The following is a 16,593-nucleotide window of genomic DNA, read 5'->3' as shown; positions in this document are numbered from 1 at the left end:
ATAATCAGCATAGTAAGCTAAACCAGTGGTTCTCAAACGTTTTGAAATGTCAAAGACCCCCATAACTCTGAGGGCTCTATTTTCATTGTCTTAACACTTATGTTGCAATGATTTTTTCTCTTCAATGTCTCTTCAAACGGCCCAAACTCGGGAAACTCAGGGTTGGCACAGCGGTAGTACCAATACAAACTCGGGAAACTCGGGGTTGGCACCTTATGTGTTAACTCATTAAAAGCCAACCCCGCGATGTCGCGGGAAAAGTAATAGAGTATCTATAGTGCCATCCACGTGATGTCGCGGGAAAAGTAATATATTACTGTAACGGCGAGTAAAAATACCTAGTACAATGGCCGACGCTCCGGAGACGAAATCCGCGCTGATTTGTCATCATCACGGCTCCACGAGCACACAATAGTCATCCCATAACATTGAGGTGGACGGGCCGCCTCATCTTTAATGTCCATTATCTCAAAACTACACTTTAGAAGCGAAGATGGAGGCAGATGCTCGCTTATAAAACACATGTATAAACGCTACGAGCCGATCCAGCATGGCTCCACATAAACAATGATCGGTTCAGTCGAAGGATCCGATGACGTCAGACCGGAAGTACTTCCGGTGGCCTTCAAAATAAGACAAAATAAGAGAACGGCCGTGAATGGGGGGGGGGGTGGGAGGCACTCTGGATATTATAATCCGTTAATGTCTGAGGCTTTTAATGAGTTAAGAGCCACCGAACCTTTCGTCGGAAAATGTCCGGTCCAACTACAAAATGACGTCCATATCATCTTCTGAAAAGCATTACCTCGAATTAGAGTTTGGAAAGCTGCACGTCGGAAAGTCTGAACGTGGGACTGAGTTACAAGGGTGGAGGGGGCCTTATTTTATACTTTAGTATTGAAAAATAGCAGATATACAAGCTCACAGAGTGCCGTGCTGGGAGATAGTAGATCTGCTATTTTGGAAAAGTTGTGAAAATATGTGCAAATCTTTCAATATTATGTATTTTTTAAGCGAACAATTGTAACTCAAATTTGGCTTCTGGGGGGGGTCTCTGGAACTAAATATTTTGAGATGGGGGTCCGTGGCCAAATACATATCATTTTGGGGGTCCTTCACGTGAAAAAGTTTGAGCACCACTGAGATAGAAACAGGTTTTTCAAAAGGATTTGAAATATTCAAAGACTTTCACGATCTTTCAAAAATAGTAGATCTACAAGCTCGTTGAGCTTGTATATCTGCTATTTTTCAATAGTTGAAGCGCAATATAATGTGTTTTTTCAGTCTAAATGGGTTAAACCCCCTCCCCCTATGTAGAACATTCATGGGGGGGCCCGCAGTGAATCCTTGTACCCAGGGCCCAGAATGTGGGGTGACGCCCCTGGTGGCAAGTACTGTACTCAAAAATAGCAGATCTACAAGCTCGCAGCGCGGCACTCGGTGCCGTGCTGTGAGCTTGTATATCTGCTATTTTTCAAAGCACACTATAATCAAAGCACACTATAATCAAATTACTCAACTACAAGTGAGCATTGCTCTGTCCAATGTGAATCCCAAAGTATAAAATACAAAGTACATTTTCTTTTTGATATCAAACGTATAATTGCTGTATTAAAATGTAGAAATTCTCCCAGCAAATCCTAAGCTTTTCCACAAATCTTCATAAACGGAATAACTGTGAAAATAGCTGATCTACAAGCCAATAACCCATCGAAACCCCACTATATCTGGTTAATTCATATAATGTACTTTCCCCCCTCCCTACAAAAGTTTCAAGACAAGACAATTTGTCTTGAAATGAAACGTAGTGGAGTCAAAGTTATGAACAGGGTTCCCACTCATTTTTACCAATTAATTTCCAAAACTTTTCCAAAACTTTTCCAGAATATTTAACCCAATTTCCAGGACTATATAACAATAATTCAGCTCAATAACAAGTTGCTTACTCCTATGCCAAAAGACAGGTAGTGTATGCCAGTGGTTCTCAACCTTTTCAGGCTGTGACCCCTGAAATAATCATATCTTATGGGGACCCGGCACCCTGACGAGCACTAAGAGTTGAGGAATTTTGTATAACACGTTTCTATTGTGAAAATAGCCGATCTACATGCTCACAACGCCTCGCAACGCGAGGCGTTGTGAGCATGTAGATCGGCTACTTTCACAATTTCTGCCTCTATATATTTGACAATTTGGCCCATGTTTAATTTGTCATTTCAGAGGCATTAACAAAATCAATAACCAAAGACAATGCATAGCTATTTTTTCCAGGACCTTCCGGGACCCTTGATAAATTCCCAAACTTTTCTAGTAGTGGAAAAATATTTTTCTAATTTCAAAATATTTCCAGGAATTTCATGACCGTGGGGAACCCTGCACGAATGTCCACCACTGCCCTTATTCTTACCTGCCGGCGTGTCGACCAGCGCACCATCGGAAAGCGGAACCGTTCTTAACGGTCCTCGTATTATGTCCTGTTGTCATCAGTGATTGTCCCCACCAAACACTGCCTATGTGTCCACGTATGTCTGTAGTACTACAGTGTGTGGTTCCATTCATTGGGACACGGTGCTGCTACAGTCTATTCTAATCTGCTGTGACCAGGCCAGATTAGCCTGACTGACCGGACGGACAGCCACCAATAGTCCTGCTCCTAAGATACTGCATTACTATTACACAACCCCTCATCCACTTAAAGCAACTACTTAACACTCCAAAGGGGCAGACAGATTAGTGCATGCAAGAGAAGGTGGGAGGAGAGTTTCAATGAAAGTGTGTTACCGCCTGGCAGGCAGTGTTGTTTTTGACAGCAAATTTTGATTTAGTTTTAGTCATAGTCTTTTGAATACAATCTCATTTAGTTTTAGTCATAATTTAGTCTCCTGAAAAGTTTTAGTTTTAGTCTAATTTTAGTCGACTAAATATCATGAGATTTTAGTTGACTAAATCTACAGTTAGTCAACTAAAATGTATTTTGGCAGGCCTTGATGGCATCGTAATGACTGATTTTACACTTTGTTGCATGCTGAAAATAACCGATCTACGCGTTGTGTAGATCTGCTATTTTCAGCAAGAAACACCTGAGAGCAACCAAACATAAAATGACTTTCTCCTCCTCTAGTCCCTCCCTAACGTTTTAGTCTAGTTTTTATTTTGATGACGAAATTGTCAATATATTTAGTCTTAGTTTTAGTCATCACAGCTTAGTTTTTATTTTGTTTTTATTTTGTTTTCGTCAGTGAAAAAAAAACGCAGTCGACACACATTTTTCGTCATAGTTTTAGTCGACGAAATCAACACTGCCTGCCAGGTAGTGTTAAATAATGCAACGCTGGAAGCGTTCCATCTCTAGACTAGAGAGCAGTAAAAACCGCAAAACAGAAAAACTTTCACGGTATCTCATCCTCATGAAGCCTAATTTGTACTCTGTCGCATGGCACTGTCGCGTGGGCGAAAATAGGTCACAACCACTGTGGGCTTGTAGGTCTGCTATTTTCAGCACGCAACTAGGCCTGTCACAATTATTACATCATAGTCTAATCGCAATTAATCAACATAATCGCAATTATTTGACATAATCGCAATTATTTGACATAATCGCAATTATTTTGTCATGATCCTCTTAATCGTTTCCATGTTGAAAAATGTTCATATGTTTTCAAACAGTTTAAAAAATAGTGGAAATAGCAGATCTACAAGCTCACGACGCGTCGCGATGCGACACGTTGTGAGCTTGTAGATCGGCTATTTCCACTATCAATGTTCCTTGTCAAATATGTCAGTCATTTCTTTGTACATTTAGGTTACGTGTCATATCTGCCATGTGCAACTTCAAAGCCTAAAAAAAACAAACGTGTAGAATTGTCAACGACAAAACACAATTAAATTGTCAATAGCAATTATTTGAGTGACAATTAATCGTCATGTAAAATGTCATCATGATGACAGCCCTACACGCGACACTGTTGTGCAACAGAGTATGAACCGGGCTTGATGAGCCAATGAGCTGCTGCTGGACTATGCCTCACCCAGTGTGTTCTAGGGAGAGTGGCGTCACACTTTGAACTCGCCGCAGACCGGAAGTGGCTTCGCTTCGCATGGCGTCCTAGCGAGCCTCTGCCCCGTCCGCCCCCATCTAGCAGAGTCATTAATTCGCTGGTAAGTAGACCAAATCACGTCTTTTTCACCATTTTCAACGCATTCACGGGCCTCTCTAAGGTAGATACCATTTTTAAAAGAGTGAAAAAGACGTGATTTAGTCTACTTACCAGCGAGTGAAAAATGAATGGGGGCGGACGGGGCAGAGGCTCGCTAGGAATGAGAACAGGCTCCAGTAAGCTAGGCTAAGTTAGCTTCCCACCATAGGGTAAATAGGCTTTCCACGCTTACTATGGGAGTCGACGTAAGTGACGTAACTCTCTCTATCAATGGGTCTGGCCTCACCTTAGGTAGTTCCCACTCTGATCTGGATCCATCTGCGCTGTAGTAGTACGGCCGCCCCTGCTCGTCAACATGCTTTATCCACTGGAAAACACACAACAATAAACACGTTTATTAGTGTAGCCACTGTTCCTTAAACTCTGAACTTGTGAACTATACTCAGAACCATACTTTTAGGAACATTCATTGCTTGATTGTCTACCAACCATCCTCATGTGTAACATTAAAAGTTATTCAAATCATATTTATGTTATTAAAAGTTATTAAAAGACTTGAGCATGTATTTGTCATACTAACAATACTCTTATGATCAAAAGTAATGTGGCTATTCAACCCTGTTACTGTAATTTCAACCCTGTTTATTTTTTAATCAAAAATAAACATAAATTACTTAATCAGCGCCAGTGGTGTGATATGGATTTTAGAAGTGTGGGTCCTCACACTTCTAAAATTCATGACGTCATGCGCGCACGCTGTTTTTATTGTTAATTAGTGTTTTTATTGTTAATTAGTGTGTGCATATGAGGCGCGCGTGCGTGCAGCAAAATAAGTGTGGGCTCGCCGAGCCCACGCGAGCCCATGGCATCTCACCCCTGATCAGCGCACAAGAGTTTGACCTATTGTCCTGTATAGAGCCTTAAAAAGGAAAAGGATATCCACAAGTTTCCGCGGGAGTTTACTGGAGACTATCAGGACCAAACTTCCGGGTTTAACAGCAGACATACAAGCTCACGTCGCGTCGCAGATGCAACCCGTTGTGAGCTTGTAAATCGGCGGCGGAAGATCGATGCAGACGTTTGCGCAATGCACTATGGGGCGTAGGAAATTCGTGGATAAAACAATTCAAAGGCACTGAATGTTCCTAAAAGTACAGTTTTGAGCATAGTTCACAAGTTCTAAGTTAAAGGAACAGTGGCTACACTAATAAACCTAATTTTCAGAGGGAGCACAACTGTAAGTGAAGTGGATGAAATGGACAGTAGCAGAGACTGTGAAGTGCCGCGACCGAGTGCCGCGCTGCAAGCTTGTAGATCTGCTATTTTTGAAAAAGTCGTAAAAAATGTGTGCAAATCTTTGAATATATGTATTTTCAAAGCGAACGTTTCTAACTAAAATGTTGCTTCTGGGTGGTCCCTGGAACTAGATATTTTGAGATGCGGGTCCGTGGCCAAATACATATCAGTTTGGGGGTCCTTCACATGAAAAGGTTTGAGAACCACTGACATGGTAGTCTCTCAAGAACAGACTAACTAAGCTCCAGTTAAGTGAAAAGGACCCTTTCTTTGACGATGGCTGGCCAGATTGCTGACATAGAAACATAGGTTTTTCCAAAAAACCTTAGAAGGATTCAAAAGACACTTATAGAATCGGGTAAAAATTCAAATTTTCACGATTTTTCAAAAATAGCAGATCTACAAGCTCGCTGTGAGCTTGTATATCTGCTATTTTTCAATAGTTAAAGCATAAAATAATGATACACAAAATTTGTGAAGTGCCCCCCCCCCCCCCCCCCCCCTGCCTGCCCTGACAGAAACCCACATCAACTAAAACTTTAAGTAATTTTTCCTGAATATTTATTCTGTGAATGCCTTTGTTGCAAAAGTTTCTCTCTCTCTCTCTCAACTTCATAAGGCTCACAATCGGGTTATGCAGATACAATTTTTGTTTCACTTTATTCATTTTATTCCAGTTTGCAGCATAAGCTGTTTGCACCATACTGCTTTTGTTGTTATTGCTATTTTAATGTCGTGTTTAATGTCTGTAACGATCTTCTAAATGTATTTTATGCACGCTATTGAGAATGCAACAGCCTGCGTTGTTGCCACAGCTATTTTGTAAATGTGGCAATAGAAACTTGTTTTCCCCCATTGCCCTGTTCACTACTGCAATGGCTGATGCTGTGGGGCACTGAGACAATTGAAACTCGTATTAAAAACTGGTTTTACGATACCGATACCGGTATCGGGAAAGTGCCCGATATGGCCTTATTTGGTCATATCAGAATTATCCACCGATCCAATACAGGGGTAACGGGTTGACACCGAGGCAGGTAAATAAAATGTTTAGGCATGTGGAGATTGCTTTAGGCCTAGAATTATTGAATGCTTTAACCAGTGAAAAATAGCAGATATACAAGCTCACAGCGCGGCACCGAGTGCCGCGCTGCAAGCTTGTAGATCTGCTATTTTTGAAAAAGTCGTAAAGAATGTGTGCAAATCTTTGAATATATGTATTTTCAAAGCGAACGTTTCTAACTAAAATTTTGCTTCTGGGTGGTCCCTGGAAATAGATATTTTGAGATGCGGGTCCGTGGCCAAATACATATCAGTTTGGGGGTCCTTCACATGAAAAGGTTTGAGAACCACTGACATGGTAGTCTCTCAAGAACAGACTAACTAAGCTCCAGTTGAGTGAAAAGGACCCTTTCTTTGACGATGGCTGGCCAGATTGCTGACATAGAAACATAGTTTTTCCAAAAAACCTTAGAAGGATTCAAAAGACACTTATAGAATCGGGTAAAAATTCAAATTTTCACGATTTTTCAAAAATAGCAGATCTACAAGCTCGCAGCGCGGCACTCGGTGCCGCGCTGTGAGCTTGTATATCTGCTGTTTTTCAATAGTTAAAGCATAAAATAATGATACACAATAATGTGTGCCCGTTCTGAATGGGTTATAGTGGCCCAAACGTACAAGTGCACGATTGTGTGAGTAGTCTGGACACAAAAATCTTTGTCTAATGTCTACTCGAAATAAAAAGGAATAATAAAAAAAACAAAAAACAGAACAGATTCCATAACAGCAGTACCTTCTCCTGTGTATGTTCAGACACAGAGTATATGGGGCTGTTAAGTATGACATCATTTAGGCAGAGGAGAATTTCTGCCCCCAGTTTCCGTGAATCTTTTTACTATTTTTACTATTTACACATTTTTCTTCTCTTTGTTGTTGAAAGGAAAGTGTTAGAATTATACTTTAATCGTTATTTTTGTCTCGGATCTGTTGAAATAGCGAGGGACAGAAAATGCTCTGGGGGCAGAGTTCTCCTCTGCCTACAAAATGATGTCACGGCTTAAAAGCCCCATAGAGACATAGAGAGTAGCAGGACTGTACCTTCTCCTGTGTATGTTCAGACACGTAGAGTGTGTGTCCATGTTCGTCCAGCTCCTCGGACCAGCCTCTAGGGGGCGAACCGTACTGGCTGTCGGACAGACTGGAGTGGGTACTGTGACCGGTCTCCTCTGAAGACAAGGGCTGGGGGAGAGAAGAATGGAGATGAAGAGATGCAAAGTCAGGATGCAAATCAAAACTTAGCTATAACGGTAAGGCTAAGCGGAATAGTGGACACCTGAGAACTCTGGGAACCAGGGGCGTCACAAGGGGGGGAAAAGTGGGACCGATCCCGAGTATACTCGCGTAAAATACTGCATATAGAGTAACGCTGGCAATCTTACCCTACGGTCCGTTGGAAAGTCCTGGCACGATTGGACTCGCCGATTCATCATCATCGCGGATCCACGTGCACAAAATAGTAATCCCTTAACATGGAGGCCGACGGTCGATCTCATCTTTAATGTCCATTTTCTCCAAAAAACACTTTTGAAGCCAAGGATGGCATTAGATTCTCGCTAAAAAAAACACAAGCTGAAAGGCAACGATCGGCCATTACAGCAACCGCATGGGATGACGATCGCTTCCGTTGAATGACGTCATGACGTCAAACAGGAAATGTTTACGCAATCGACTTCTGGCCTTCAAAATAAGAGAATGGCCGCGGACGGAGCCTGCGAGAGGCACGCTGGACATTTTAACCCGTTCATGTCTGGAGCACAAAATGAGTTAAATACTATTTTTTGAAAAGTCGTGAAAATGTGTGCAAATCTTTGAATATACGTATTTTTTTAAGCAAAACTAATATTTGTAACTCAAATGTTGCTTCGGGGGTCCCTGGAACGAAATATTTTGAGATGGGGGTCCGTGGCCAAATACATATCATTAACTTGGGGGTCCTTCACGTGAAACAGTTTGAGCACCACTGACATAGAAACACAGGTTTTTCAAAAAAAACCTTAGAAGGATTTGAAATATTCAAAGACTTTTCAAAGATTTTGAAAAAAAAATAGCAGATCTACAAGCTTGCAGCGCGGTGCCGTGCTGTGAGCTTGTAGATCTGCTATTTATCAATAGTTAAAGTACCCAGGGCCCAGAATTTGGTGCGACACCCCTGCTAGGGACCATGAAAAAAGATCTTCAAATCCTGCATACTTTACATGATTTATGGCCATTTTCCAAAGCATACACTTTGTAAAAACAATGCTAATTTAACATTTAGGTGCCCTGCCCCGCTCAACCCGTATTCGTTAGAACATTTTTGACTAGACTTGTCATGAAGCAAATAGAAAAAGTAAATGTACAATAAATGTGGTCTTTCTTGTAATATACATTGCAGATAATTTCACCCATTATCCCTTGGTCAGTTCATCTTTATTGCAATAACCCATCACACCACTTGAGGGCAGTGCTGGCTTTTCAAACATGTGATTCCCTCTTCATGAGAAACTGCAGGATTTCTTTAACAGTCTGGCTGAGATAATGTGATTTCCACACATTAAAGGAGCCCTCTTTTGTTTCTTTACCTTCCGTAACCACAACAGAACTTTAACAGCCATTTGAGGTCTACCACTGCTCTAGTGTGTCCTGGAGGCTTTCCCCTCCTACCACTAAAGCACCGTTTCAAACTGTTTCCACTACCGCTGATGTTTTAGAGACTTCTTTTCCTGTGTGGTTTGCAGCTCTGCAGAACCAGTCGTTTTTATACAATCTCTTTATTTTGTAGCACAGGAGTCTTCAACGTTTTCAGGCCGAGGACCCCTTATATATTAGTTGAGAGAGAGATGAAGCAGGGAAACCCACAACCTGTTCATAGATTGCATATACTTCATTGTTTGACAGCACAATCATCAGTGCATTTTGGATTCATGTCAATTTGTGTTTTCAGATATTTAACCACTTGAACCGTCGATACTTAATAAACTTGACCTTTCACTATGTACTTAGTCTGCTCTTTTCCCCCTCTACACCAAACCTTTTTGCCCGAAAATAACCGATCTACAAGCTCACAACGCCTCGCAGCGTGAGGCGCTGTGAGCTTGTAGATCGGCTATTTTTGGCTAAAGTGCTCAGAATATGGACGCTAGAAAAAAAAAACTTTCTATCACACAAATATTTGGAGGACCCCCTGTAGTAACTCTGATGACCTCCTAGGGGTCCCAGACCCCCGCCCTGTTGAAGACCCTTGTTGTAGCATGTTTATTGGCATTAGCAGTGTGACTGTGTTGACTTGGACATAACCTCACTATTAGTGGAGCAACTATGTTCATAATAACCAGACTTTACTTCACCTGAAGAAAACATTGAGGAATGACTCATTTACAGTGTTATTGAACACAACTAAAGTGCTACCAAAGTTAATAAAAATTACATCTAGTGTGAAGTGAGCGAGTTAATTTCCCACGTGCCGCGAAGCTTAGCGTACAACAAACTTTGAGTGCTTTGTGCCAAGATGTAGGCCAGATGTAGGCCAGATGTAGGCCACGCTTCAGAGCCCGGACAAAGCCAGATGTTGGAGCTTAAAGATGCAGTGCCATGATGTTTTCCCCCCTAAAACGTGATGATCAGGTATTGTGATTATAATAGGATTTAAAAAGAAAAAGTGTACAGAACGTGTTAAAATTGGGTTTTTATGTGGCTACACCAACTAGTTCATTAAGTATGCCTGGTTGTCATGGTGGGTGGTGACCCAGCTGAAGTTAGCCACACCCACAGTGTTGGGTGTATGGTAAAAGGGGAGGGGACGAGTTTATGATGTCATTTAATCTGTGTTTTTCGCCTCAAAAGGCCCAGTCTTTCAGCTTTCAGGAAGTAACCAAAAATACACAGGGAAGACAAATCTGCACACCTGGGGGTCTATTAGAGTAATGTCAACTCCATAGACACATACAAAACAGAAAAGGTACAAAACTATGGCACCACCTCTTTAAGCTGTTTTTCCAGGAGCACTGCTCAAAAATGAACAGGACAGCTACTAAAATATAAAAGAGAAAATATAAAATAAGGATGGCAAATTAACGATAAACTTTTAAAATGAACAAATTCATACTCACTCCCGGTTAGAGAGTAAAAGCGGTTATGCAGTGCATCAACCACGGCACATACTGTAGTCTCTCAACAACTCTGTTTCAAGTCTGTCTGTGGAATCTCCTCTCTCTATGTCCTCAATTTCCTGTCTCTACTATCCTATATTTACTTGAAAAAACAAAATGCACCTGGGGCTACGGTACAAAACCACTTTCCCTCTGGACGGAAGTGAAATAGCGATGTTGCAATCATGCGGTCGAAGCACTATCAAAGACTATAGTTCCAAGAACACAGTGCATTTCCAAGAACACAGTGCATTTCCAAGAACACAGTGCATTTCTTAGGCCATTTAGGACTAGAATTATTTCATGCTTTAATTATTGAAAAATAGCAGATATACAAGCTCACAGCGTGGTCATGAAAATTTGTGCAAATCTTTTAACTCATTTTGTGCCCCAGAAATTAACGGATTAAAATGTCCAGTGTGCCTCTCGCTGGCTCCATAAACGGCCAGTCTCTTATTTTGAAGGCCAGAAGTCCATAGCTTAAACACTTCCGGTTTGACGTCATCGCGTCATTCACAGGAAGCGGTCATCGTCCACATGGTGTTGTGTAATGGCGGAACGGAGCTTTTCAACATGTGTTATATAAGCGAGCATCTACTGCCATCCTCGCTTTGAAAGTGTTGTTTGGAGATAATGGACATTAAAGATGAGATTCCCCGTCTGCCTCAATGTTATGGGATTACTATTTTGTGCTCGTGGATCCGTGATGATGATAAATCAGCGAGGGAGATCGTCTCGGGACCTTCCGCGCATGTACCCGGTAGGATAACTGCTGTTACAGTAATATATTACTTTTCGCGAGACATCTCGTGATCGGCACTGCGGACATCAAAGGGAATTTCGCGAGACATCTCGGGAAAGGCACTAAATGAGTTAATATGTGTATTTTAAAGCAAACATTTGTAACCCAAATTATGCTTCAGGGGAGTCCCTGGAACTAAATATTTTGAGATGGGGGTCGCCGTGGCCATTTTGGGGGTCCCTTGACATGAAAAAGTTTGAGAACCACTGACACAGAAACATAGGTTTTTCGAAAAGAAAAAAAAACCCTTAGAAAGGATTTAGAAGACACTTACAGAAGCGGGTCAAAATATTCAAAGACCTGCTCCACAATATTTTCCCGATTAAAAAAAAAATAGCAGATCTACGAGCTCGCAGCGCGGCACTCGGTGCCGCGCTGTGAGCTTGTATATCTGCTATTTTTCAACGGCTAACGCATAAAAATAATCCCAGGTCTTAACCCATTTAGGCCTAGAATTATTGAATGCTTTAACCAGTGAAAAATAGCAGATATACAAGCTCACAGCGCGGCACCGAGTGCCGCGCTGCGAGCTTGTAGATCTGCTATTTTTGAAAAAGTCGTTAAAAATGTGTGCAAATCTTTGAATATATGTATTTTCAAAGCGAACGTTTGTAACTCAAATTTTGCTTCTGGGTGGTCCCTGGAACTAAATATTTTGCGATGGGGGTCCGTGGCCAAATAAATATCATTTTGGGGGTCCTTCACATGAAAAGCACCACCCTAACCCAAGCACCACTGACATAGTAGTCTCTCAAGAACAGACTAACTGAGCTCCAGTTAAGTGAAAAGGACCTTTTCTTTGACGATGGCTGGCCAGATTGCTGACATAGAAACATAGGGTTTTTCAAAAAATCTTAGAAGGATTCAAAAGAAATTCTAATTTTCGCGACTTAAATATAGAAAAATAGCAGATCTACAAGCTCGCAGCGCGGCACTCGGTGCCGCGCTGTGAGCTTGTATATCTGCAATTTTTTTTATATTTAAAGCATAAAATATTGCGTTGTAATGTGTTCAGGCCTAAATGGGTTAAATGTGTTTAAAAACATCAGCTCACCTCCGTCTCCACCGTGCTGGTCTGGGACTCTCCCCGGCCGCTGCTGGTGCTGCTGAGGGTGTCGCGGGTGCGGGGAGGCTTCCAGGTCCTCTCCCCGGTGGGGCGGTTGTAGTAGAAGTGTCTGCCGCTCAGGTCCTTGTGCGTCTCCCAGTCTCCCAGGACGTGCAGCGGCGAGGTGGCCGGGACGGGCGGCAGGCTGGACTGCGAGATCTTCAGCTCCTGGAGGTTGGTGTAGACCGGCGAGTCGGAGCGGCCCGACTGGCCCGTGGGCGACGTCGGCGTCTGGTAAGGAGAGAAAAGAGGAAAACGGAGAGTTAGAAAACCCAAGGGTGGCGACTACATTCTCTTAAGATTATTTTTGGGGGGGGACCTACGGTGGCAATAAGACAATGCCATAAATGGCCCGCCTCCTCATTGACCAGGCCTTTTCAAGGCGCTTTACAGAGATTGTCCATTACATTCACACACATTCATACACCGATGGCGGAGGAAGCCATGCAAGGCACCAACCTGCTCACCGGGAGCAACTAGGGGTTCAGAGTCTTGCTCAAGGACTCTTCCACACCAACTCTGGGGGAGCTCGGATTTCGAACTAGGAACTCTTCGGCTTTGGGAACTCTCAGTGTTCTAATGACGGTTTCTCTACGCCTGAGCCAATGCCGCCCCCGGAAAAGGGTCATGTCCGTGAAAAGGTTGCCCACCTATCACCTAAACCCAACCATGGTCCTAAACCGAAGCTCGTTAATTGTGGGCTCGCCTGGAAGGCGAGCACACGTATGTTATCTTCATTATTTATTTCTATACTAGTCAGTATCCTCAAAACTTTGGCGCGCTTCATCTCTTAAACGCTTACACCTTTCAACACCATTCAAATTTTTATGTGTTCAGCTTACTGAGGACAAGTGTGCGTGTATTTTTCTTTTTGAAATGTTTTGTAGTATAATTATAAAAAAATAAAAATGTTTAACTTTAAGCACCCAATGCATTTCCAATGGGTTTAGTGAGGAAAGGGACCCATGTTTATATTAAGGCGCTGTGGCTGCAATATTCACACTTCAGATATGCTATTTATATCAATGCGTTCACACAGGTCTGCTCTCTGATTTGATCCAAATATCTAAGCTGTGTGATGTATAAAACTATAGTTATAGTTAAAACTATAAATAAATGTCCCTCTCCACTCTACTGATTACACAGCTGTGATCAAGAATCAAGTCCGGGCGATGGGATGTAAATCCCATAGCCATATATCCTAGAGCCCGCAGGGACAGTCAGCCATATTAGTGGTTGTTGTTGGTTGTCAGGGAGATATCAAAACCAATGCATTTCCAAGTCAGATCCACAAACACAATAAAAGCCATGCTCCACTCCTCAGTCTGGAGTGGCCACATAGAAGAACGCCTTGGTTATAGACATAGTGGAGGACAGATGTGATCTGGGATTGTTAGCCAATATGTATATGCACTCAATATACTCCACTACAGTTGGAGTCCATTTGACAGTTGCTGGTTCCCAAACACAGAATCAAAAATGTAGATCTAGAACACATAGAATATGTACAGTACAGTAAGGTTCAGTAGAGTACAGTAAAAGTACAGTAAGGTTCAGTAGAGTACAGTAAAGTACAGTAAGGTACAGAAAGGTACAGTACAGAAAGGTACAGTAGAGTACAGTACAGTAAGGTACAGTAAAGTACAATACAGTACAGTAAGGTACAGTAGAGTACAGTAAAGTACAGTAGAGTACAGTAAGGTACAGTAGAGTACAGTAAAGTACAGTATAGTAAGGTACAGTAGAGTACAGTACAGTAAGGTACAGTACGGCACAGTAGAGTACAGTACAGTATAGTACAGTAAGGTACAGTAGAGTACAGTAAAGTACAGTACAGTAAGGTACAGTACAGTAAGGTACAGTAGAGTACAGTAAAGTACAGTAAGGTACAGTACAGTAGAGTAGAGTAAAGTACAGTACAGTAAGGTACAGTAAGTTACAGTAGAGTACAGTAAAGTACAGTAAGGTACAGCAGAGTACAGTAAAGTACAGTACTGTAAGGTACAGTACAGTACAGTAGTGTACAGTAAAGTACAGTAAAGTACAGTAACGTACAGCACAGTAAGGTACAGCAAGATACAGTAGTGTACAGTAAAGTACAGTACAGTAAAGTACAATACAGTACAGTAAGGTACAGTAGAGTACAGTAAAGTACAGTAGAGTACAGTAAGGTACAGTAGAGTACAGTAAAGTACAGTATAGTAAGGTACAGTAGAGTACAGTACAGTAAGTTACAGTACGGCATAGTAGAGTACAGTACAGTATAGTACAGTAAGGTACAGTAGAGTACAGTTAAGTACAGTACAGTAAGGTACAGTACAGTAAGGTACAGTACAGTACAGTAAGGTACAGTAGAGTACAGTAAAGTACAGTACAGTAAGGTACAGTAGAGTACAGTAAAGTACAGTAAGTTACAGTAGAGTACAGTAAAGTACAGTAAGGTAAAGTACAGTAGAGTACAGTAAAGTACAGTAAGTTACAGTACAGTACAGTACAGTACAGTACAGTACAGTAAGGTGCAGTACAGTATAGTAAGGTACAGTACAATACTGTAGGGTACTGTACCTTACAGTACCTTAAAGTATCCTATTTGTTGGGTTGGAATCGAGCCCACACTGTTTCGAAGGAACAGTATTTCTAGTTCACTTTAGATACTCCGAACTTAATTAAAGGCAGCAAAAACAACACAAACTTGCAGTCTTCTTATGGTTAGGTCACCTGAAGCCCTTTCTTTCGCTTTATGATTATTGCTGCTTTTGCAGTTTGGCTCAGCACCAAAGAGGACGACAGGACGTGCGCTATTTCTTCTCTTTGAATTAGGGGTCGGTGATATGGTGATAATTATCGTTGACACGATACAATGTCTCCACGATATGCCTTTTCAGAGGTATCGTGATACAATTGAGGGAGCCTTGTAAAAAATCCTGTTTAATCGTTAATACAGAGATTCATTGCAGAATTCAATTTAAACTTGCATTTTGGTCTAAATCAGTAGTTCTCAAACTTTAAAATGTCAAGGTCTCCACTTATACAAATGAAAGCAAATGGACCCGTAAGGGTCCATTTGGTTTCATTTGTATACTGTCAGAGTTACATACTTGTAAAGTTTAATTTAGACCTTCCAAAAGGAACCCAGAGAGTCTAGTTTTTGTCAAGTAACTTGGAAAATAACCATAAAAAACAATGTGAAAAAGAATCGTGATAAAATCGCGTATCGTATTTATTCCCGCTACACCACCTATCCTAGATCATAGCTATTAACTCCTTACACCATCCGTATTACTTCTCTTTTTTTAATAATCGTCCATTGCCTTGCATTTGCCCCATTTATGAATTTAAAAAGTAAAACTAATGAAGGATGCATGGATGTCACGTGACCAAGGAACAGAGTTCAACAGACCTGCAAGCTAACTACGTGTCACGCTGCAGCACTTTGTGAGCTTATAGATCTGTTCTTTTTGTAACATACATTAGAATGGAGGTCTGCCCCCTGCACAAAACATGCACTGTACGCTACAGCCATTCAGCTGCACAAGATCTGACTGGAGCTTGAAAGTCAGTCATTTGCTGGCCATTAACAAAAAAAGGAGAGAAAAAAAGGAGGATGTCTGCACATCACGATGGAGAAATAAGATGGAGACACTGTTGAAATCAGCAACCACATGCTCCGACCACACGTTTCAAAACCCTGATCCTAATCATCTCCTCAATCAAGATATGGATCACTGAGTGTATGCTAAATGGCTACACTGTAACAGTGTTGATTTCGTCGACTAAAACTATGACGAAAAATGTGTGTCGACTGTGTTTTTTTCACTGACGAAAACGAAATAAAAACGAAATAAAAACTAAGCTGTGATGACTAAAACTAAGACTAAATATATTGACAATTTCGTCAACAAAATAAAAACTAGACTAAAACGGTAGGGAGGGACTAGTGGAGGAGAAAGTCATTTTATGTTTGGTTGCTCTCAGGTGTTGCTTGATGTTGCTCGATCTACAAGCTCACAACGCGTCGCGCTGCGACGCGTTGTGAGCTTGTAG

The 16,593-nt window shown here is 41.6% G+C and overlaps 1 protein-coding gene across 5 annotated transcripts in view; it reads right to left on the bottom strand.

Annotated features, from left to right (window-relative positions):
* LOC308307030 (rho GTPase-activating protein 12-like) overlaps positions 1 to 16,593 on the bottom strand; it is a 173,038-nt gene that overhangs the window by 38,704 nt on the left and 117,741 nt on the right. For all 5 annotated transcript variants that reach the window (XM_080752122.1, XM_080752121.1, XM_080752123.1 and 2 more), the window contains exons 4-6: positions 12,499 to 12,780; positions 7,554 to 7,694; positions 4,444 to 4,524 (exon numbers count right to left, since the gene is read on the bottom strand). In XM_080752122.1, coding sequence (XP_080608248.1) covers positions 4,444 to 4,524; positions 7,554 to 7,694; positions 12,499 to 12,780 — 504 coding nt within the window. The remainder of the gene's footprint in view (positions 1 to 4,443; positions 4,525 to 7,553; positions 7,695 to 12,498; positions 12,781 to 16,593) is intronic.

The sequence above is a fragment of the Nannobrachium achirus genome, assembly GCF_963921795.1.
Source record: "Nannobrachium achirus genome assembly, chromosome: 21".
In the NCBI taxonomy this organism is placed as follows: domain Eukaryota; kingdom Metazoa; phylum Chordata; class Actinopteri; order Myctophiformes; family Myctophidae; genus Nannobrachium; species Nannobrachium achirus.
The sequence above is the reverse complement of the archived record's forward strand: the minus strand, read 5'-3'. Positions and strand labels throughout refer to the sequence as shown.